Here is a 25,116-nt window from a genome sequence, read left to right as displayed (position 1 = left end):
GAACTCCTAAGTCTTAGTAAAAAATCATGTTTGTAGTATGAAACTATATAAGTTAAGATTTTATTAAGCTTTTTCTGACAAATAAAAAAAAGTGTTATAATTAACACTAAAAATAGGCTCCTCAATTAGACTTAATTTCATACTGTATGTTCGAATCTCCACATACCTTTCAGAAGGAATAATTTTTCTGATACTAAATCCTAAAGCAAGCTTGTTTTCTTTCTCAAATAATGTCTTTGATAAAAAAATAAAAAAAGCTTAAAGCTGTTATTCAAGTATCTGAGGAAAAAATATTTAGTATGTTAAAACAAAGTAAGAACTTTCCATATGGTCAAACTTGTAATTATGCCCATGGGCACCTACAGTCAGTCAATAAGAAAACTCATTTCTTGTTTATTGATGCCAGAAATCCATCAAGAATTAGAGTGATAGCAAGATATCTACTGTGGGACAGACTACCCCTGTATGTCTAACAGAAGCAGCACTCTCCCACTGTCATATGAAGTACAGAATGACAACCTTCTCAAAGTAAGTTTGCAGGTCTTTCTCCAGGATTGCTGTCCTTTAAAGCAAATATTCAGTATAACATAAAACAAACCTCTTACTGGTTTGCAGGATAAAAAGAACACAGTTAAATTTTATACAAGATGACTCCCACTCTACAGCAAATAAAAAGAACCAAATCAGTAAAGCATTTTAATATTCTTGTAATACAGCCTAGGTTTAGTCCTTTCATTTTTCCAGATATCCCCATGAAGATATTAACTTTCTAGTATTCATAATGCAAAGTACAACAACAGACATTTTAAATTTGCCCAGATTTCAATTCAAGTATTTTAAAATATGTTTTCATGCTTTTTTTTCAGTGTATTGAAAGGTCATGTTTTTTTACATGAATGCTAACAGGCACAGTTCACAACACAGGTCAAGATTTCTTTGGGGATTCATTCTCTGTCTCACATTTTAAAGTAAGGTCATGATTTGAATTCAAGATAAAAGACAAATATATATTTGGTCTAAATGCTCAGACTGGCCCACATATATAATGCTTAAACACCATGATGATCATTCAGTGATGATGATTATTCATTTCATATGCTTTACTAATAATGACTGTGAATGGAAGTCACAAGTGTATTACTTTATGTTATGAATAATCATGTGTAATGTCTGTCTATCCACGTTTCAAGTTAATATCCCCCACTCACGTTCATAATCTGAGCACTTCCCACCCTGCACGCAAACACAAAACCCCAAACCAAAAGACAGGGTTACCCACCAATGGTTCCCGGTTCTTGACAAGCCTGATTATTTTAACTGAATCTTCTTCTTCATCAATATCATCAGGCATGGGGGGCAAGACAGGATCATAGTTCTTCTGAGCAACAGTATCATGTACAGACAGCAAAGCCTGGAAACATTAATTGTCAGTACATTATTATTTGGCATCTGAAAAGTTTAGGGAAGGGAAAGCAGAGGATATTATTCATACCCCTAATCTACTACTGTGATGCAAGTAGATTGAATATCATTCTTATATACAATTTTACAATTTTTTAAAATTTCAAACTGATGAAACAACCCCATAAAGAATATGATTCTATATATATAATGTATGCAACTAGTAAATTGTGGGTGGAGAACTGTGTCTTCATACACACAAAAACACCACATGCCTTGCATGATAGCTTGAAATGACAAGAACTATGAACAGGAGAAAACCTTAGTCTCCAAAAGTAAGTAAATAATTATATTTGCAATAAGTAAAAAGTTTATTTGATACAGTAGGCAGTCCTATGAAACCATTAACAAAATAAGCACTTTCCAAGACTTCTGTTCAAGCACAAGATGTATAACATGAAGCTGTTGCCCAACCATTCTCTCTACAGGAGCTCTGAAAGCTTACCTCATTATGGGATTCCTTTCATGTGAGCCTCAAATTATCTTAGGAATTTTTAATGTATTATGAAATTCATAACTGAGATTGAGGAACATACTACTGAAGCAATTTGGTTTGTGTAGATGCTTATCAACCACGTGTTGCCTGTCTTTCTTGCTTCTTTTCCTTCCCTATTGCTTCTTCAGTTCATGCATAGCTTGAAAAATATATTTTTCAAAGAAAAGCCTAACAAAGACTGACAAAAGGTTCTATCTTAAAAATAAAATAATTTATTAATTTTCCTTTCAGGAAATAAGAATCTTGAAAGGCAAAGGAAATGAGAAAGCTCATTCTCAAGGCTCAAAGCTCATTCTTAAGGCTCAAAAAAAATCTCAGTGATAACACAAAATTTACAGTTTTTTTCTAGATACAGAACTCCTGAAGTTCTTTTCTCCTTCAAAAAGTCTTCATTATTTGTAATACCCTGTACATTGGTGAAAAACGTTTAAGTAATGCTTTAGCTTTTGTAGTGAAAACTGTACATTGTATCACATATAACAGCAACAGTCATTTGTATAATCCTATCTACTGCTTTGTTGCTTCTGTTTTCGAGTAGTTTCCTCTCAGTGTGACTATTTAACAGCCTTTCTTATTAAATGAAATGAAAATGGTGACATTTCTATGATGTCAGTTTCCTTGCTACTTAGTAATTGGTGGCCAGTATTTGACTGAGTACACAAATGACGAGAAACTCTTCTGTACTCAAGGATAATACAACTGTTTTTTAAAAAAATGACACTTCCGTTACGCTCTTCCAGGGTTTTTCTTTTTCTGAATGGAGGAAACTTTAAACAACAAAAACCAATTTCCAGACAATGGTACAAGCTACCATGTCAAAAGCTGAAGGCAAAGAGCATATGGTAATCTTCAAATTCTGAAGTGTAAATTTAAACTTAGGACTTCAACAAAACAAATACACAGGAAGATCATGCCTGCATCATGATAAATTACTATTGCTTTACTAATCTTTATGAACATTGTACAATTTCATAAAACACTTCAACACACTAATGATTTCTGGTTTTCTTTCCAATACACAGTTATGAATTTATACCACTTACCATCAGAAATTACCATCTCCCTCCAACGAATGATCAGTTTTACTTTAGATCTGAGCTAAAAACCTCAGGCTAGCAATTATGGATCCTCCTGGAAATGTTTATTGTGATGCATTACATATGTAAAAGCCATGCAATCATATGCAGTCCTCTAATATGTATGTGAAATATCAAAGATGCACTAAAACAAAAGTAGTGTTTGCTTTTACTTCAGGCTACTTAAAGTTAAGACTTCTTAAACTAGTCTTCTGCAATTACATTTTCCACATAAAGCTAGGGCACATTCATGGACTGGTTCAGTTTAATGAGGTTCTATACTGCAGTTTAAAAACAATCAGGCAGATAGAGAAAACAGATGAAAATAATATCAAGTAACATTTCCATAGTAAAAGGCAGACACTTAAAACACGTTCAAAAGAACTACCCCTGACAATGAAACTTGCAAAACCAATTCTGTCCACTTCTACACTGAATTATGCCACCAGTGTTAATAAGACACTTCCCTGCTCTGACTGCCAGTTCAGGATCCTGGGGACTGCATACAGAACAACGATGCATCCCAAGTACTACAAACCAATACCAATCAATGCCTGGTATTTACGATGCTTTTCTTCACTTCAACTTCACAACAACTAGTACTTATCAACCCATTCCTTTCTTCTCCCAAAAAACATATTAAACCACAATGCATTACAGTTAGCCACATAAAATCTTTTCCTCAAACTCCAGCACTCAAACTCAGTGCAAAGATACATATTTCAGATAAGAGCAGGAATGCCAGAAACAATGTGTCTTTCCTCAGTCAAGCTTTTAGAAGAGCTTGTGTCATCACAAACTTGTTTATGATGTACAATGAATATGCTAAGATTTCTTTCCATGTCTTCTATTGCTGCTTCTTTTAACACACTACTCTCTGTCCACGGTAGTTGCTCTGAAATAGTCATCAGCACAGACTTTGGGCAATAACTAATTTGCAAAGAAAACTTAAAAAGCCATTTTGATTTCACTTAATGTGTCCAACTACAAGTGATCAGTCTGTCCTCGAGAGCACTTCTGTATGTTTTGAACACAAGAATAAACTGCTGAATGCACAGATCTTCAGCAAAATCTTTGTACCATTCAATTAATATAATATAAAAAATGATGTATCAGACTAGATGCGTAAAGAGAAGGTTGGGACTTTACTTAAAAATAAACAAATTGCAAATGCCAAGAAATAAAACCTGGATCATAAGGTGAACAAGATTCACCCAGAATAATTGTGCAGCAAATGCACAATGTAAAGATAACAATGCTCTCTTTTTGTATATAAGAAGTGAAGAACAGATTCATTTCCAGGATACTAATTTTTTAACTCTCACAGGAAACTGCAAGAAGTGCATACAAATTTGGGTTCTTTTAATGCTTTTGTTTTGTTTTCAAATACACAGCTCTTCAGAACTATGAACATAGGATCTGAGATTTAGGTCATGTATATTTAAGCACCTCTGGAGAAAAAGATTTTATTTCAGCTCTAAGTTCTATGGTTATGATTCACTAATGTAAACATGGTCCATATTTAGAACTTGAAAGAAGGTATGATTCAAACTCCTGCACTACCTAAATATAAATATTGATGTTCAGCTAAATTCTTAGACATGATCTAGCTGGAAATGAATACTTTCATCGGACCTCTGAAATGTCTAATAACTAGTGCTATATTTTTCATATTAAAACTATCACTGATCACTTCACAGTTTATAAATTGAAATTTTACACTATCAACTTACATGAAGAAAATCTGACACTGGAAACGTTGTAAGTTCTTTTTCTTAAACAGTTCTGAAACTTTAAATGTTTATTTAAATTGAGAATGTTATTAATGAAAACAGTTCTACATTTTGAAAAATGTGTATCACTTAACTAGACTAATTACATTTTTGCTCTTATAAAACAATGATAAATTTCATATTATTTTTTGCTTCTCTTTGTATTTTGAGGTCTGTAAGAGTAAAAATACACCAGTAGCCCCTGATTCATGAACACAGCTCCTTATGTTTTTTAATTCTCATTATTAACAAAAATCTCCATCTAAGCTTTATTTTTCATAGATGCTTTCTGTTCAGTAGTCTAGACAAGCATTTTAGAAAATGGTAAGTTAACGAAGTGAAACAGAATGGGTGAAGAACAGAAGCAGCCTCTTTCTTAATAGTACTTGGAAAAAAATTATTAGAAATTTAAATATTGAATAGTCATCAACAGAAACTTTGTAGCGACTCAAAGCAACCTTTAGGAGAGCCAAGAGCTGCAGCGAGAGTGCGGCACTGCCAACCCAGCGGCTGCTGACCCCGCCTGTGCAGCACATTACTGCCCTGGCAGCACAGTCAGCAAAAGGGAACAAAATGGCCCATGACTGTGCTGTCCCAGTGCACAGCCTGGACCATTAGCACCAGCCACCTTCTCTGGCAGTTCAGCTTGAACTCCATCAGGTGAGACACAGACATTTTCCCATCTCTTTGCTTTGCCATGGCGCCAGTAACTGCCAGTGAGGCTGGCACAGGAAAGTTTCATTTGAGGAGAAAAGTAACTTTATCAGCAACCACAGCAATGTGCCCCTGAACTCACCTGGCAGAGCTCATCCTCCAGAGAGCTCTAGCAATATTATGCTTTCCTTAGAGATAAGGTTACAGAAGAAACAAAAAAGGATGAAAATATTGGTGGAGAAAATTATACAAGATTGGCAATATTAATTAATTACTAACTTGCATAAAATTAGAATAATGTGAGTGAGTAATGTCATCCAGCAACAGATACCAAAGAAGAAAAGCTGAAAAGAGCTGGGAGAAGACTGAACCACTGAAGGAAAGACCATCGAGAGCACCAGAATGGAAGGAGAAGCACACAAGTCATAAAAGCCAAACATATGCAAGAATTTACAAAAGAGTAGAATAAATCAGTAGAAAGCTGAAGCACTCTGGTGATGGGGTATACAGACCCTAGCCACTGTGTGGTAAAGCAGCCATCAGAAATCAGCAGCACACGACAATCTCTTCACCACCAACTCTGCCTGCTAAGGGACTATGTGCAACTCTAACCCTGATGCAAGATAAGGGTAAACAAGGAACAAAAAGGCAGGTGAGGACAGGGATCTCGATCAGGAGATAAGAGCAATCACATTAGCTGAACATCCATCTCAGCTAAAGCATGAAGTATAATCCAGAAGCAGAAGCAAGCAGTAAAACTACAGGCAGGAGAAACTCAGTTGTGCTGCTGAAGTAGCCAGAGGACGGCAAGAGTAAGAGCAAAAATACTTTTTACAAGCTACAGTAATCACATATCAAGTAGTATTATTCTTTCCAATCTGGCACTAATCTAATCACTTTCCAAGACAAATCTGTGATTTTCTGTTCTGTACAAAATTCCCAAGTTAAATATATAGAGTACATAATATTAAGAAATTAGTTAACTTCCAGTTAAATCAATTTACTTTTCCTACTGAGGATCACTCACACTATTCAATCAACATAAGCAAAAACCTTTGACAGGGACAGTAGGAAAAATTAAATAAGGTCCTTTAACTTAAGCATCATTTTATGCTCATAATCAGGAAACCAACGGGTGTACTAAGTAAGAGATAAAAAATCTGGGCTAATTTACTTCCTTCCATCCTGCAAATGATATATTTTCCTACATATCCTTTATAAAATATGTAGAAATGATACATTGTATGAGAAGACAGCAGATATGTACAAAACAGAAAATAACATTCCATGTTTGCAAGTGTACTTGCATGCTTGCATCTGTACTTAAACTAAAGTTGCCCTCTACTTTAGGCTTGTCCAGCTGGCAATTAAATCCCCTTCTCTTCCAATCTTCGATGCAGCTGGGTCACAGCAGTGGTTCAAAATAACAACACATACAGTGTATATGTGTGGTTTTGAGTTCTTAATATCTACTGTAGACTAATGATCTTAGCACAGCAACATCTCTGTTGGATCAATATTCAGTATTTATTACTTTTTCCTCTTTACTATGGTGGACTTTATTCATGACTATGTGAACTGCCTCTCACAAAAGGGTAATTTCCTCGCCTGAAAATGCTATTTCTTGATTTCAGATTCTCCAGTCTGAACTGATGGGTTTACCTGCAGCTGGTAGCCAGACGGCAACAGCCAACAGAAAAATGAACTTTCTGCATCTTCAGACCCCCGCTTCCTCTGGCTCAGTGTTCACAGCCCCTGGAGATGCTTCCCAAATCAAACTGTTCTCAGTGTTCACAGAAACACGCACTCCATCCATCCGTGTCATCTGGTAAAGGTGTTAATACCCTTCCAGATGACGGCCCTATGTTTTCCCTCAGTTGTGGATAACAGCAAAAAAAGCTCTGATTTTAAATCAATAGTAAAGAATTTGAACAGTCTGTTTTACATTCGCAACATGATTCATGTAGCTAAAGTGTCCTTGAAGCTCTAAGCCCTGTTTAAGTAACTTCCAAGAGTACAAATAGATGGTTGTCAGAGTGGAAAATGCCGACGCAGCAGCACTGTTTCAATATCTTGGCAATCCTTAATCGATTTCTTTTTAGAAAAAGTGGCAGCTTCCCAAGAATAGTAAGTGTCTACAGTGGCAGCACGTACCTTTTCTTGGTTTAAAACCATCCAAAGGCACCCCAAAGAAATCATGTGAAAACATAAAGAAAGTAAAAGCTGAGGATGCAGTTGCCTTTTCTAAAAAAGAGTCCCTAGGAATGACTCAGCCTTTATTTGACATTGGCATCATGTCTACAGTCCTCAAAAGAAAAAGAATCTATTGATCCAAAAGGTTAAAAGAATCTGAATAAACCTAATTCCTCTGGAAAATAACAACATGTATTGATCTACAATAAGGAGGTCTTAAATTCAGCTATACAGTACTCCTACTATGTGAGAACCTAAATAAAAATGAAGTAGAAAAGAGGAGATTGTTGAATGGAGAGTCCAAACACAATATGGTCCAACAAATGCAAAAGAAAAACACCACTGAAGGAAAAAGCAGCATAAAAAGATGACATCTTAAAAAAGGAACTACTTGGTTTATATTGAGTAGTTTCTCCATTTCACTAGTTCATTTTCAGTAGATGAATGGAATTACTACTTGAAAGGGATGTGCTTTTGTCTGTCATGACTTTTTCGTTCTCCTAAATTACCGGCTATAGCAATGTTGCCAACTTTTATGTTCTGTATCTGAACGCTGTAGTTACAAGCATGCAATTCAACGGTCTTAGGTGGGTGAGAGTTGGTTCCCTCATGTCGGAAAGTTAGTATATATAACCAAAGAATTTCTTTGATTTACTTTTCAGATTTTATATTTTCTGCTGCCAACCTGCCTGGCTTCACTTTTGTTTATGTTATCTATCACTTTGTTTATTACATGTTGGCTGCTAGTGAGCATTCTCATTTCCATACGTCTAAGATCGACAGACAAGCTCTGCACTGGACATGAGCCGAGTTATCACCAGATGGACCTGAGAGCATTTCCAGAGTAACATGATGGTTGTTACTTCAATATATTCATGCAGTATATTCATTCACCTCCCTTGTATCGTTTTGTCTCAATGCTTCTAATATGTTGTATTTTGTTACATGTCAGTTCCTACAACAATAAAAGCGTGCCACAACTGGTTTCTGATTTTCTCTGCCTGACAGATGTGAAAAATCAAGCCTTTTCCTGCCATTTTTAAAAGGAATATTTTGCCATTATGTATTTTTTTTTACTTTATGCAAGTAACATTCCAAAAATAAAGACAGCAACAAATTTTCCCAGCTCTCCTTATCCAGAAGAATTTTCTTTATAATTTTTTAATTATGGGTGCAAGCATAAATGGAAATCGGAAGTCAAGGTCTGAAGGTCTAAAGCTGAAAAGAGTTACAAATAAAATATATTTTTCCCCCAGCTGGTTGCCAAAATATGTGATGGATAACTTCCCAAAGTGGCAAATAATTCGAAGACATGAAACACTGGGCAGAAGGATTTCAGTCATTTGCCAAGATAAGTCTCCCGGCACTGTCCCCTCTTCATGGGTGGTATGCTCAGAACATCTATGGGATATCCATCCATCAACCAATGACATCAAACCCCCAATGCTGTGGTCCTTGCCAATTGTTGCAGTCATTTGCATCTATTAATCAGGGGGAAAAATAAATATTTCTATCTCCCTGCTGATACTTCACAGCATACCATCAAAAATCAAGACCATTCTTTGTAGGTTTACAAATTAATGGCATCTGATTCTGCAAGTAAGGATTACGTCGGTAACTTTTCAGTTGACATATGAAGTTCATTGTACTCCAGCTCACCATATTAATAAATCTAAAGTGTTTGTACAGTAAAATCTCTTCATATATGAGCACAATTCCTACAACCAGTCCTACCAACACATCTTGCAGACAATTGATGAGTAAATAGTTAAAGATCATAGGAAATTACGCCTCCTAAACTGTAGTTCAGAATATATACTGTAGATACTGTAGTTTGTGTTACCATTTGTGACCATAAATATTTCATGAAGAGGTGAACAGACTCCCAAGACATGTGCCAAAGTAGAAAACATTGGTACATTTGGAAATACAGGTCTCTAAGGTGACAGGGCCAAAAGGTCCTCTCCCAGGATACAGTAGCAGCCCAAATGTAGCTCAGATCCTAACGGACCTGAAATTTGTATTTGAGCTCTTCAGATACAAAACCTGAACAGTTGTAGGCAAATCCCAACAATTTCCAGTGGAAAATGTTGACTTTGCAGAAAACACATAGTTCAGTGAAAAAGCCCTGACGGAAAATCTTCAGCAGCTCTAATTACAAAGGAAATGTTGGAAAGAGGACAAAGTTTAGATTAACTTTATTTCTTTTTAATTACATGCTACATGAAATGCTTCATCAACTTTTCGAGCGAAAAATGGATTTTGTTTTATATTATTATAGTTCAGTATTTTCTCTCTGTGCTTAGTATGTTAAAGTTCTTGTAGAAAAAAGCCCACAGTCTCTTGGACATTAATACATTGCTGAGTCTCACCAGTGACTGTAAGGCAGCTTTAGAAGGCTCTGCTGATAAAGACTTAAAATGTTTGCTTTTTTAACAGAACAAGCCACACTTTGATCTGAACAATCTATTAGGGCCACTATGCAAGCCTAGTAAGTCTCAGACGGCAGGGATGATGGTATTAGCAGTTTATGAAATAAAGGGTAGAATTTACAAATTTCTCATGAAATACAAGAAAACCAGATCAGGACAGGACAACATTAAAGGTATGCTTCACGTTTAAAGAAGCACTATTTCTTTTTTTAAAGAAACCTTATTAAATAGAGGAATTTGATTTGAAAACGAAATCTTCATTTGAAAATGAAGAACAAAATGTCCTGGGCTTCATTATCTGCAGTTTTAGGTTTGTTTAACACATGGTTCTTTTCTGAAGGAAAGCCAAAGAGGTGAAATTAGATGAAAATATTTACAAATGTAAATTATTTTGTGAAACTGAAAGTCAAGTGTACCACAAATGAATTGCAAATAAAACAGCAAGCTTAAGTCCTACTCGCAATTTGCTGGTGTATGCATCTTTACCATTTGAAAGCAATTAAACCCCCCACCCCCAACTTAAAATAAAGAATCTGTATTTTGTATGAACAGTAACATTCCCAGTCATACAAGTGCAGTTTTCCCTTCACTCTGCAAGTAATCATAAAGTTAACTTCCAAAATTCTGTTCATTCTGTGGTAATAAAAGAAGACAAGAAAAATACTGCATGTCCACCTCTTGCTCCCCTCAGCTATAGGTACAGTGCCCCAAAGTGACCCAAATACTTTACATTCTTGTGCACCATGAGAGACTGAACTCATTCACAGTTAATGCCGGGTGCCCTTGTTTAGGTACCTGGTTTATGTTTCAGACTAGCAGCTGGCAAACCTTCCAGCACACATAAACAGAATTTAAACTCCACTGAAACAGGCAGAACCACCATTGGAGCAGCTTTGTTTCCTCCAGGTCATAAAGGTATAAACATTCTTCAGAGTAGTTTTATCACAGTGGCATTAACTTCTGAAATAATTATTGTTCTGCCCATTACACCAATGACCACAATGGACATATTTTATAGAATTAAAAACACACTTAATTTACCCTAATAGAGATTAACTTCAATGGTAAATTGCTTATTTTGATATGTAATGATCACAAATGTAATTGCTGTTATAAAGACAAAATTAAACAATATTTAGACCTGAATATGTCCCAAGCCTGTCTCAAAGTTAGTGTAATTGGGATAATATTGTTCAATGGACTAAGAGATGGTTCATTCTTTATCAGTCTTTTTTGTTTACAGCCACAGCAATAAAGTGAGTGCCTAAAATGTTAATTCTTATAGTTATTTGTTTCAGTTTTTCTAATAATTTAAAAAATAAATAACAATTATGCTGTTATGGCACCATCCCAAAAAGAACACAGTTTTTTCCAGCTTGTTAGCAAAGGAACTGAAACCTAGTTAACCAAGACAGTTTTTAATTAAATGTGTAAATAATTTGGAAGCTTTAAATTCTTTCATTCTTAGCTTGATCATTGTCATTTCTACATCTCCTGTGTTACAGTGTTCCTCACTGGACTTCTGCTCTGTTATTGACAGAGTTACTCTAGTGACCACTTCACTTCTTCCTATTTCCATCCCTACCAACAGATAAGACCATTTTGCTAACTTGCTTGTGACATGTTCATTAAACAGCCAAAAATTAAATTCCCTTTTAGGTGCATTTTGTGTTAGCATCTTGAATCTTAGTCTTCCAATTAAATGTTCCAATTTGCACAATTGCATGACAATGCAAAATATTTTGTCTTTAAAGAATTAAAAAAAAAAAAAAAAGCTCAGTGCTCTCAACAGCAATACTTCCAGTCTCATAAGATCCCCAAATTTTTATACAGACACCTCTCTCAATTGCACTGGTGCCTACCTAAAACATCATAATTTTTAAATTTTTTTGTCATTATTTTCAGAATTCTGTACAACTTTCCTCTTTAAAGACATTCTTTTTTGCTATCACATAAGTTCTGTAAATTTTGCCAAAATATAAATCCTTAAAGCTGAGAATATTTATTTCTTTGTGCTATTCATATTTTGTACAAAAGCGTTCACAGAAGCGTCCTCTCTTGAATCAGAAACACCATTTCTTGATGTATATCCCAACTATATATCCTAGTCTTCGTGTTTAAAAACAGCTTAAGAGTTTAACATGTCAAAGTTAAATTGATGGCAAATAACCAGAACTAAAGGTATTGAAATTTACATTGTTGTGTTTGTGTGTGAGGTGCATGGGCATTTTGGTTGGTTGTTTTTATTAAATTGCAGTAAAACGTATACCTTGAAGACACAAAACTTATAGGTATATATATTCATGGCCAGGCCAGGCCAGCCTGCAGGCAGTGCCGTGCAGCTCCGGTTGGAATGGTGTTTGGACCTAAGCGAGGACGTATTTGGGTGATTTGAAACACCAACAGATCAGCCTTGAGTCTGCCTGCCCAGCTCTCTGCAAATGTGTTTTAGATTTCTGAAAGTGCAGTTTCTGTCTGGTGAAAGGTCTGGAGGTGAAGCCACATGAGGAGTGGATGAGGTCACTGTGTCAGTTCAGCCTGGAGGAGACCGAGGGGAGACCTCAGTGAAGTCAACAGCTTCCCCATGAGGGGAAGGGGAGGGACAGACACTGACCTCATCTCTGTGGTGACCAGTGACAGGATCTGAGGGAATGGCCTGAAGGTGTGTCAGGGGACATTTAGGTTGGATACCAGAGGGTGGTTGGGCACTGGGACAGACTCCCCATGGAAGTCGTCACAGCACCAAGAGTGACAGTTGCCTGTATTTGGACAGTGCTCCCAGGCTCATGGTCTGATTCTTTGTGCAGGGCCAGGAGTTGAACTCTGATGATGATCCTTGTGGGTCCATTTCAACTCAGGTTATTCTAAACTTCTATTTCAAAGAGCTAATTTCTGGTCTGCTTAAAAATAAAATAGAGTATTCAACTGGATTTAGGTTCTAGGGTATGGAAATACTATTCTGTTTCTTGATATCTTTAACAAGGTAAAGCAAGATTAAAGAATGCAAACCCTAAGTCCTTATTCAGTACTGGAAATTAAAAATATAAGTGTGGCTGGCCTGTGTCCACAGGGCTACACAATTATATTTTAAATCCAGAACGCAAATGAAATGTCTAACACACAGTTAAACAAATCCGCTTGATTTCCCAGAGCTACGTGCTCTGTTCTACTTCCAGAGTTCTGTTTTAATCAAAAAAGATAAACCACAATCATTATTAGTTCGTTTAATTACGGTAAGTGATGCCACATTTGAGAGCAGGGAAAAAAAACCCACTCTGTAACTGGATACTTCATGCAGTTTTTAGCAGACTAGAAAAGCCCAATTTATTTTTCTTTCCAGAAGAAAATGCACCTGACAAAATTTTGGAATTACTTCTAGGACATTTAGAAAATCTCAGGTCTGATAAATATAACTGCCTCAGAGAAACTACTTTCTTCTTTAGAAAACTTCTCTGTGGATGAAAATGACAAGCACCACAAACTTGTTGAAGTTTTACTCATCAGATGCAAACACTTAAAAATATATTCAACAAAAAAAGTTTGTAATTCAGAATCAAAATAATAGAAATATTTATCAAATCAGACATGATTAGAAACCTCTCCCAGCCTTTCCTGGCCATTAACCAAACCTGCAAAGTTATAAACACCTTGCTAGACCTGTCCCCTTACATGATCAGACTTGTGGAGGCAGTGACTTGTAGTGCACTAAACTAATCCTAAGCATCCTTCACCGTGCCATAAACATTAAAGCAGAGCTGCAGAAAAGTGGAAGCTCTCCTGGCTCCAGCTAACATTGCAGTTATAAATCTGGTCAGGAGAGCAAAGTTTCCCCTGCAAAATAATGCAGAGCCACATTAAGTCAATCCCAAATTAAGCCGTATATGTTTTTAGACAAAGTCTATGGAACATCATTGGAAAAGATAGATCAGTTATCCCAAGTAATTTCAGATGTGTAAAAAAGAGCTGTTCTAGCCATCATTTTGTCCCAGGAATCTAGAACAAAACCAAGAAACCCTCTCAAGCCAGAAAAGCTGGTGCAAGATACGGTACAAGCTCAGATAGAGCTGAAGGGACTAGGACATCTCTGGGGAGGAACTGGAAGTACTGAGTCCCAGAAATGTCCTTCCTTTCCTTTTCTGTCCAAGAGAGAGCAGGGGAGATCAAGAGAAGAATCTCAACTACAGCCTCTGACTGAATACAGCTCAGCCACCTGGTCAATGTGGCGGAGGAGGGAGCAGTAGTAATTTACCATCACTCTGAGCCAAGTTTGCTATGACATGGCAGGGGGAGAAGATAATGGACAAGCAAAATACCTTGCATACCATCAGTTCTTATCCCTACATCACACGAACACCTGCAAGGTGCAACACAAACACCTGCAAGGCCCCTGTAGGGCAAGGAATCGTGCGCCTTGCGCAGGATTAGGCACTCTGGCCACGCAAGGGGCTTGGTACCCTGCAGCTGGGATCTCCCCCTGCAGCCAAGAAAGACATTTGCTAAGTTACTGCAGTTGTTCAGTCACATTAACCACTCTGAGGGGGAGGCACTTGTTTCCCTGAAATCCCACTAAGATTATCACATTGCCTTTCATTGCTACCAAGGAACAGACAGCGAGAGTGAGTGCTTGAGGGAATGAGTGAGAGAAAGCAAGAGAAGCAGAGGCAGAGACACAATTGCAGCAAAGGAGCTGTCTTCAGACTCAGCCCAACAAAGCTTCAGAAGTATGAAGCACACATGGACAATCACTAAGAAAATACCTAGAGTGAAGCTTAGGATCTCTGCAATTTCATGCACCAACAATTCCTCTTCTAATATGCCATTGGCATTACTTACCCCTTCAAAGAAAAAACAGCTTGTAATTTTACAAACTACGGAAAAAGCATCAGTACAAAAATTGCCTAAAAGCAGGTGTAACTGATCTTTACAATTTTGTAGCACTTTGAAGACACCATAGTTTCTCAGGTTTTGAGATCAGTATTTATACTTAAGATAAAAGAGCAAATGTCTTTAAAGGAGTTCCTTTCCACTCTGCAGTTTTCATTTCAACTTATCAACTGCTACATTTAATTACCATTTCCAATATGCATCTAAAGCACTAAGGTCTTCTTTCTCTTAACAATGGAAAAAATATGATCCTGTGCGTCAACAATGATACATAGGGGAGATCCTGACTGGATAGAAGGAAACAGTTTTCACTAGGAGAGTAATTAGGAATTGGAAGAGGCCACACAGAAGATTTGCAGAATGTCTGCTCCCAGGCCTTTATTTCCAAGACCTGATGGGAAAAGCCCTCAGCAACCTCCTGTGAACTCAGTGTCGACCCTGCTTAGAGCAGCACATTGAACCAGACAACCTCCACCCAACCTCAGTGAATCAGTGGTTATATAGTCTACTGTCAGACAAAAGGTATCAAGTTCCTTGAAAACACCACAAAGAACCCCAGGAGTTTTAAAGAAAGTTTTCAAAAACAGATGTTTTTAAAAACATTATCCATCATGAATTTTGTCCTGAGTACCAGACTGCACTTTTTATGCATGATGCAGTTCAATCAATGATATAACTGACAAACTTTTTATAAAAGCACAGTTGTAGCAAACTTATGAAGCACATGCATTAAAAGATAGCAAAAGAAAAAGAAATCATCTACTTTTTAAAATATCCTTTGCAAATAAGTGGTTCTTTTTATAAGTACAAGTAACAGCATAATAATTTACAGATAACATTTAATGTGTTTCTTCATCACAGGTATTTCTGATTAACACTGCATACATTCTTAAATAGTACTTATTGAAGCACACAAACCCACACAGAGCCCAAGAAAGCCAATGCACACACCCATGCAGAATGCACTTGGCAGGTGCAACTCATCCTCACCTTGAGATTGGGTTTTGCAAGGAGTTTCAACAGCTCTCTGATCTCACTGCTCAGTGGTTTGCTCTGCAGCTCCTCAGCCAGCTGGGTGGGAGATTGAATCAACACAAAGACCATTAGCAAAGCGTTGTTTTACCCAGTGCATCAGTGACAACCCAGAATCTATCTTGTTCAAGGTTACTGCTTTCCAGCATGTTCAAACAGAAGCCAGCATGAAGGAAAACACCATCAATCACCGTGCTTCTGTTTCTGGCCCTCAGTGGACCAGATTTAAGCCAGGCCTTTTGGCTCAGTTTAACACAAGTAATCATTTCTGGCAAGGGTGCAGCCAGATCACATTCTGATTTATAGCAAAGGGGGCAAATCCCAGCACTTCATTTAAGTGAATGGTCCTTTGCGTGCAGACAAAGAACTGCTTGTAAAAATGACTGGATCAAACTTTGACACTGTCTATAAAAAACAGTTTTGAATGAGGTGGTGAAATCCACACTGCTTCCAAAAACCCACAGTAGCTGTGCTGTTTAGGATTGGGATAAGAAAGCAAAGTGCCCCTACAGTGCAAGCAATCTGAACCTTTTATTATGTTTACACATACACTGGAAGGAGCTTGTTAAATGTGAAGCAAGTTAATCATAATATAATTTATAACTGGTCATCAGCAATTCAAGCCTGTAAAATGCACAAACTATGTCCTAACAACAAGATCAGTAATTTATGTTTGGTTATACTATAAAATTGTGGCTTGGTGAACAATAGAGCAGCAGTCTAACTTTTAATCCCATGGCTATTTGGCTCACATCTTGGATTTTCTTATCATGCCCTTCTCAACTAATTTGGACCCAAGAGGCATATTTTACTGCAAGATTTTAGACTCAAACTATTTTTCCAGAAGAAGGAAAAGCTAAAACGCATTTCACAACACTGAACTTTGGTATAAAATTCTGAAGCTACATGGCTCATAATGCAAAACGTGATTTCAGATAATCACTTGTTTTCTTTGCATTAAATCAGTATCATAAAAATGTCTCAAAGGAAGATTGGCTATTTGCAGCAAGTAATTTTATTTGTCTAACCTAATTTTAAATTTGTACTTTCATTTTGTATACATTTTCAAGATAAATGGATGGATGTATATTTTGCATAATTATATATAATAGACAAATCTATCTGAAGAAGCCATTAGAGACATCAGACATAGTTTGAATACCTTTTTTTTCTTTTAACCTTCAAATTAAACAGTGTCAAAAATTCATCACCTACCATCCTACAGACTTTTAACTATAATTCATAGCTAAGAACATCTAGCAAGTACCTCAGTGCTAATATTAACTATGTTTGTGTCCTAATACCAAAAGATTAGAAAACAATCTCTGTAGGAAAGGTCAGGATTAAATATTTTTAGACACAAAGCCAAATATTGAGTAATCTGACTGCAACTGAGTCTGCATGATGGAAAAGTCCTGCAAAGCTGAAAATATTCTGTGATAGGAATGACAGCAGGTCTATGACATGGGCTACCCTTGGTTCTCTTTTCATTCTTAAGATTATGCTACTCATTGCTGGAAAATACAATCTATTAATTTGTGTTTCACTGATGGAGACAAGCAACCACTCATCAGAATGACCATTTTCAGCATTTCTCCCTCAGATGAACTGTGCAAAAGTATTAACTCCAGCAAAACTGGTATTGGCTTTGGTGGTACAAATGCAAATGCACATACATATGGTTTAGAACATTGAAAAAAATAATTCATTACTGCTTAAACAGATGTTTTAATCTTACATTTTAGTACATTTTTTTCAGAGAGAAAATAGTTTAAAACTTGTTTTCCTTCATGTGATTTATACTGTTTTCCAAATATTTTCATTAAGGTTTTAGGCACATTTAATACCTTGTGATAGAAGAGGAGGTAAACAAAGATTGAAAGACTAAATTGTGTTTTCAGATTAGCAAATAGGTCAAAAATGACCACCTCAGCTGGTCTAGACTGGATTTTTATTTGCTATTATTGTTGTTGTTGTTAAAGTGCTGAGATTTGAAACAGCTACCAGCAGCAGTACCTGGCATACTTGGGACACACTGACACAGAGCGATCGCCTCCTGTGCTAAAGACTGCAGGAAAAGCTGTCTGAAAACCTCCTCTATGGTCTCTTGAGGGAACCACAACATTTCAACAAGCTGCCACTGAAAGAGAGGGGAAGAAAAGCAAGGGAGAGGGCCAGATGTGGAGGGAGGCTGGTAAGGTGGGAAGCACCAAGGACTGGTCTTTCAAGCTTCTGGAGAAAGTTCTGAAACTTCTTTTGCCAGAACAGTCTTTCTACCAACCTCGAGCTTCATTTGCTGTATACAGCTATCCTGCCAGTGATATTGTCGTGTTTAGGAGTGGTATTCTCCAATTTAGTACTCTCACTAAAACCATGCACCACTTTCCCTTCCCTCTCCAACTGGAGGCACAGATGCAAGATCACAGGATGAGGTAAGAACAATTTAATGGAAATGACAATGAGATAAACCAATGTACTATACTGTATGTGTATACTATCACTAAATAAGTAATAGCAACAATATTAATAACAAAAGGTGTAAGAAAATAAATTATTCATATGGAAAAACTCCCTTATAATACACCATACCAGATGGCTCTCTCCACCCCCTTTTCTTGACCGGAACAAACCCTTTCTTCCTGGAAGAGAGTTGCTTTCACAAACTCTGAACTGACATGAGGTGGTACAGAATAACCTCCATGTCCTAACCATGCCCTCTCCCAGCTAGTGCAAAAAATTAACACTGTCTTGGCTGGAACCAAGAGAGATGTTTAGATCATTTGCATCAAATCATTGAGCCCTAAGTCAGACACTGCTGCTCCAAAGTAAGAGGAAAACAGAATGCGTGATGGGAATTTCAGCCTAATAGTCCCTGGGGGAGAGGAGAGAGAAGGTATGGCAGCTGGGAATATGACAATGTTTAGAAAAGCCTTGACACAATTGTTACTTCTATAACTGCTTTAAAAATACCACAAGAATAAGAACACACTCCTTAAACAGTTGTATTTATGACAGCAGCACCTGGCTTTAAAATCAAGCAGGAAATATCTACTTGCTAATAAAAATATTGCCTTCTTTAACTATAGTAGAGTTACTATCAATAGGAAGAGAACAGTCATTTGAAGCCTATTGAAATTAATGTGTGTTTAATAACACCAACATGCTCTTAAATCCCCAAAGTTTACAACCAGTCAGACAAACATGCCAAGAAATAAATAGCACTTTAAATCTGAAACTTCATGAGTTTGGGAGTTACAAAGCCCACCGCATGTAATTTTGCTTCCTCAAAATTTGCTGATTGCTACCAAAACATAGAAAATCCCGCAATGTGCTAGCCTGACTTCAGCCACCAAAGGACATCCTGACCCTATGAGACAGTGCCCATAAAAGCCACGGTTCACCTACACATAATTAATGAAGAAGCAGCAAGAGCATCTATTAAAAATAAGCTGTACGTTTGAAGTAGGTAGATGCCTAGACACAATCATGTCCCAACAAGTACATTTAAAAATACTACCATATGTACATAATAATACATTCGTAGGGTTGAAAGCCCCAGCCTGTCTCACCTGAGGAGTGACAGAGTACTTTAATTTGGAGATTTCCAAAGCTATACATTTTAAATGGGTCTGAACAAAGAATGGCATTGCTCAGCATTTCTAAAAGTATTGAAAACTAACTTTTGCATCCAAAAATAAGAAATCATTTTTATTAAGAATTTTAGCCCAGAGGTCCATAACACAAATATTAGCAAGGATTATTAATATGTCAGCAAGAACTTAATGAAGAGAATTTCAACCAGCTTTCTAATTCTCAAAATTACTATCAACACTATTCAAAGCTATGTGAAGGTTAAAAAAATATTACTAATATATGCCTGATGTCAAGGCTAATGTATTATTATAGTTGGTATGTTACAGGATATAGCTCTCCTCCTACTGAAACATGATTAAATTACCATGTATCCTTTTTTCAATAGTCTCAAATAAGTCTAATTTAGATTTTTGTTAAAATGCTACCAATCTCAATTCACAACTTTTAATCATATGTAAAATTTAAGAAGCAAAATCTATTAATTATATAAATAGATAGTTAAGCTTTAAAAACACCTATAAAGTATGTGAAGTTTCAAAAATGCTGTATTGGAAATGGATCCTAGTATATATTGCCTTTTCCAAAAAGCAACCTGACATCATCAATTGCAACAAAGATTTCTGGATTTCACCTAAACCACAGTTTATTAAACATTTCTCTATTCTGGCCTACCTCAGGTTCAGTCATAGTTTATACAGGTGTGTTCACAATTCATCTGAATCCTAGAATTAACCAAATAGCAAGAAATGGCAGGTTGGATTTTTTTTCTTGAAAATAAAAATTATAGTAACAGGAAATTAACTACTCCATCAATGCTGACCACTTTTACAATTTATTTTTTGGTTATGAAGGTAATTTGGAAAGCTCCAATATCAATAAATCACTACTGTACTTTTTCTTAAATAGTTTTGATTTTTTTTCAACAAGCCTCCATTCTAGGCATTTCATCTGTTTTATTTCTGTAATATTATTTGTCATTTCTCGTGTTCTGTCAGCAGAGCTGCTATCTCATTTGTCTTTATTTTTCCAAAGCATTCCTTTCTGTGACTTTCTCAAAACACTAATAGTTGACAGGTTTTCCCCTCCCAGTAGAGTTCCAACCTGTAATTTTTATTGCTTAGTTACTAAAGCAGAACAAGAGGCTACCTAGATGCAATGTTTTTATAACATGCAAGTGAATAAAAATCAAAGTAATATTAGCAACAAGCCCAGTGATGACAGAAGCTTTGGAAACCTTTGCAGCTTCTTATGATTTCAGCTCAGAGGATTACATTCATATGTTTCCACTATGAAGAGTTCTGCTTGCAGACAGTTTTTTGGTAGACTTGGTACCAGTGATCTCAGTAGGGGACACTTACATCATCTGCCAAGGCTGCTGCACCATGGAGTATGGGCATCGGGTTCTGTTTTTCATAATAATGCAGTTTTTCATGGATCTGGAAGACAACAGTTCAAAGTGATAAGTTTATTTAGCAGCATGAGAAACAATACAGAATAACCCTGTTGAGTCTGTTGACTGTCTGTAACTAAACATCCTTATAGTAACCTACAGGCAGCAATCATGTAAATGCAATTCATCATCATCCTCTGCTGAAGTGCTAAGAATATGAAATCAGATGGAAAAAATGCTCAGTATGCAGACCAACCCACAGAAAAACTAAACATTTGTGATTTTTCTCTCCTGGCTTTCTCTGTCCATATTTCTAACATATTGCTTCAAGTATCAATTACATTTTATATTGCTGCTGAAAACACAAAGCATAAAGTGTTTATCCCCCAGATGGATATAAAAACCCCTGTAAATTATGATTTATGAAGTGAAATAATAGCTTGCCACCCACATCTTGACAGACAACTTGACAGAGCGCCTGCCATCATTAAAATAATTCAGAAACAAGGGCAAAGGAGTGCTAATATTAATTCTAACACATCTGAGAGAAAGAGGCAGTCCTTCAGCAAGTTAAGGTTTTTAATGAATAATTATCAACATTAAAGATGCACTGTGCTTTGGTTCTTCCTAAAGGGGAAAGAATACACCATTATTTAAACACCGCCCTGTTCCCTCCTCCACAAGTCATGCATTTCAAATTTTAGATTTTTTCCAGTATGAATGCTTTTAAAACCTGAAGTATTTTAAGACTTCTAACAAGTTTCTTTGTAGTTATTTCAGAATAGCATAACATATTACATTAAACATTTACCTTTATTGAGATTATTTTCCTGAAGATACATGGATATACAAATATCAATTAAAATCTAAAAAAAGAAGACAACAGTAGTCTGAACTAATGTAAATATACCCCATTCTTAGATTTTGTGCTTTAGTTCTGCTGCTATGAGGGAGGCATGAACTCCAGATGGTTGGAGGAGTTGCAGAAGGAGCTAAATCAGGGACTTCTGTGCTTGGCAAGGAGGGGAAAAAGAGGTCTGGCAGAGGCCGTGGGGTGCAGAATTTGGCTGGGGACTCCCTCATGTCCTTGGGAAACAGGATCCCCAATGATACCCTAGCACTCCCCAGCACACTGCTGGGGGAGGAGCAGGACAGATGCCAGACAGCACGGACAGATTTAAAGAGTAAGCAAACCACTCTTTGCACATTGAAACTGTTCAGAGTTCACTAGATCATCTCCATTTTGCACCAAGTGCTCCCTCCAGCCTTCCCCACTTCTTCCACATTTGCTTTTCTCTGCTTACTTCTCCCCCAGCAGCACTCACTCCTCTCACTGCCGAGGACCCCCTCACTCTTTAATTTAAAGCTCATTCTTTGAGCCTATTCTTTTTAATTTACACTGAGCTTCCACAAATATGTCCATAACAAGATAATTCCATGTCAGTGACACTTGTGCTTGCTTTTTCCTGTCTTCTGCTGTGCTTCATAACTCTAAGTCCACATCTGGTTTTCCTCATTTAGTCTGTACATTCTTCGAAGTAAAGAGTATGTTAACACAATAAGGCATAGCAAGGTCTAAGTCTTGATTGACTCCTTCATCATTTCTACAACCTTAATAAGACTATTTCAGTATGTCATCGGTTAAAGGATGCTGAAGTTCTGACATATCATGGTTAAGCATGAAGGCACTACAGTCACAGAATTCATAAATTGTAAAATTATTTGCTTTCATCTGGAAACTACATGGAAAGCACTACTGTCTCCAGAACATGAGTCTGAATTTTACATTGCTTATGTAGACATTGTTTACTCAGCAATTACTTAGAGTAATTTATACTGGATTTCACAAAACTCTAAGTGACCAGACAACTTCATATTTCTAGCTCACAAAGCAGAGAAACTAAACAAAACAAGGAGCTGCAGCTCCCTGAATTTGGCAGAAATTTGTGACTCACTTGGATTGTTAACTTGAATAACTAAAAGGCATAGTAAATCAAAAGTCTCAAAACCATCATTTTTGATTGCTTCGACAACATCTTGATTTTATCCAGACTGAGCTTCTGTCAGCTCTGAGGTCAGAAGCAGTTGTCTATATTACCTCCTAGTTTCTCAAAGAAAATAGAAGTGCCACTGCTGATTAAGCTGCTTTTATCCTGGACAACCTGTACATATCTTTAACACTGAAGTTAATAAAAGGAAAAAGTCAACCAAACAAAAAAAAAAATGGAGATAGCCTTGCTTAACCCATCTTTGAGAAAAATGTTACACAACTGTAAATTCATGCAACAAAAAATAGGTTTTCAAGAGGTGGCACAGTGTAACCTGAAGGTGTTAGCTCTATGTATAGTCAGAAATTGCAGAAATTACTGAAAACAAATTTTTATTTTCCTAAGAGTGGATATTAGATTCCAGTTAAGCATTTAAGCCAATAATTAAGATTTTATTTGATTAGGGAGGAGTTGTACAGAAAAACTGCCTAACCAAAAAAAGCCCAGAGCTAAAAAAGTAAGCAGGAAAACTTAACCGCTACTAGATAGTTCTAGATATTGGCTTTTGCTACATCAGGCTGACAATTTTACTAATTTACTGTACTAGCACAATGATTGACTCTAGGGATAAACATTTCGTGGTCTAGGGTAACAGACACCACAACTTCAACACACTTCCATTCGAGATGCAATACAGAATGGGTTTTTCCCCCCAAATATCTGATTTTATTTGACAGTAGTTTGCCATCTTAGTTGAATCTATTTTTAAAATCAGATCATTAGATGACAACATCTGTCTCTCACATTTTTGTAATTTAAAGGATATACCTACTGAAATTAAAAACCACTGGTCTGTGCACCAAGATGCAATCAATGTGCAATACAGGGATTAGTTTTCATATTAGTATAAAATTACCACATGCATCATAAAAACAGTTACCTTACACCTCTAACTTCTGGATCAGTAATGTATCCATAATGCATGCAGCACTTTTATATAATATGTTCCTGAATGCAGTAAGACAGGAGATTTAGTGCAACTCCACTGATAAAGCAAAAATTTCAGGGAGGCAAAAATGCATTTTCAGACAACTCCTTCCCTCCTTGTGTCTAAAAATGTATTCCAAGATTATTTGTTCCATAATTTCCCCCACAGATCACAGCACTGCTGACTGGCCTCTAGTTCTTCACGTTGTATTTTTAAGGCCTTTTTTGAAGACAAGTACAGCACTTGCCTTTTCCTACTCACTGAGCACTAGGTCATCGCTGTTGCCTTTCAAGAATGACAGAGCACATTTGCAAGCTCACCTGGTAGCCTTTGAATCTGCCAGACTTCAGGGTGATGAATGACTGAATTTATGATAAACACCTTTAGAGAAACTACTGTGCATGCAGCCATATGCTTTGGCAACCTCTCCACATGCTGTCTTTCAGTTAATTATTTTCCCAAATATGAAATTTTTACATCATGCTAATACATGCACGCCAAGCACTGCATTTCCAAATTTTAATTCTTATACAAGTAGAATTTGAAATCTGAATACCTAGATTAAGTGACTACATTGATGAAAATGAATAATGTCAAGTAGCCAAACATAGAAATGAAAAGCAAAACAGGACAAAGTGGTGCAAATACTTCACCCCTTTACAAATGTCACTCAATGAAATTCAACTCTAACAGAAGTTAAAACCACTCTGGAACACTTTCAGAGAAGTATGAGAGTGAATTCAAAAGTTGAAGCAAGAGCATTCACCTACTCAAGATAAGATGTATCATATTTGTAGCGATGTGTTTGAGCTTCAATCTAAAGAATTCTATTTCATACAAAAGGCAACTTTAGCTTACAGTGCGATACCATTGCCTTATTCCTTCTAGAAACTGAAACAACGTATGGAAAGTATAGGACTGTGTCACGCTTAAAAATAGGAAATACAGTACATCTGTTTTAAGTTCTTCTGACATTTACATGTAAAGCCTCAATGCTGAAAATCTCTTCACAGATGAGACCAAGTCTGTTAAAGCAAGAATTATATATTGTAAATAAAACATAAAAAGCTGTTCTGCTGAACAGACGACTAAGTTGTGCAGGTTTTTTTTGGTTGTTTTTTTTTTTTTTATGACTACCTATTCTTTTCACTGTACA

At 36.6% G+C, this 25,116-nt stretch overlaps 1 protein-coding gene across 6 annotated transcripts in view; it reads right to left on the bottom strand.

Annotated features, from left to right (window-relative positions):
• The window catches only part of MPP7 (membrane palmitoylated protein 7), a 147,728-nt gene that overhangs the window by 44,728 nt on the left and 77,884 nt on the right, over window positions 1-25,116 (bottom strand). For all 6 annotated transcript variants that reach the window (XM_038162943.1, XM_038162961.1, XM_038162976.1 and 3 more), the window contains exons 5-7: window positions 20,953-21,030; window positions 15,959-16,039; window positions 1,280-1,411 (exon numbers count right to left, since the gene is read on the bottom strand). In XM_038162943.1, the coding sequence (XP_038018871.1) occupies window positions 1,280-1,411; window positions 15,959-16,039; window positions 20,953-21,030 (291 nt within the window). The remainder of the gene's footprint in view (window positions 1-1,279; window positions 1,412-15,958; window positions 16,040-20,952; window positions 21,031-25,116) is intronic.

This window comes from Motacilla alba, chromosome 2 (assembly GCF_015832195.1).
Source record: "Motacilla alba alba isolate MOTALB_02 chromosome 2, Motacilla_alba_V1.0_pri, whole genome shotgun sequence".
Classification (NCBI taxonomy): domain Eukaryota; kingdom Metazoa; phylum Chordata; class Aves; order Passeriformes; family Motacillidae; genus Motacilla; species Motacilla alba.
Note: the sequence above shows the minus strand (reverse complement) of the source record. Positions and strands in the feature narration are given on the sequence as shown.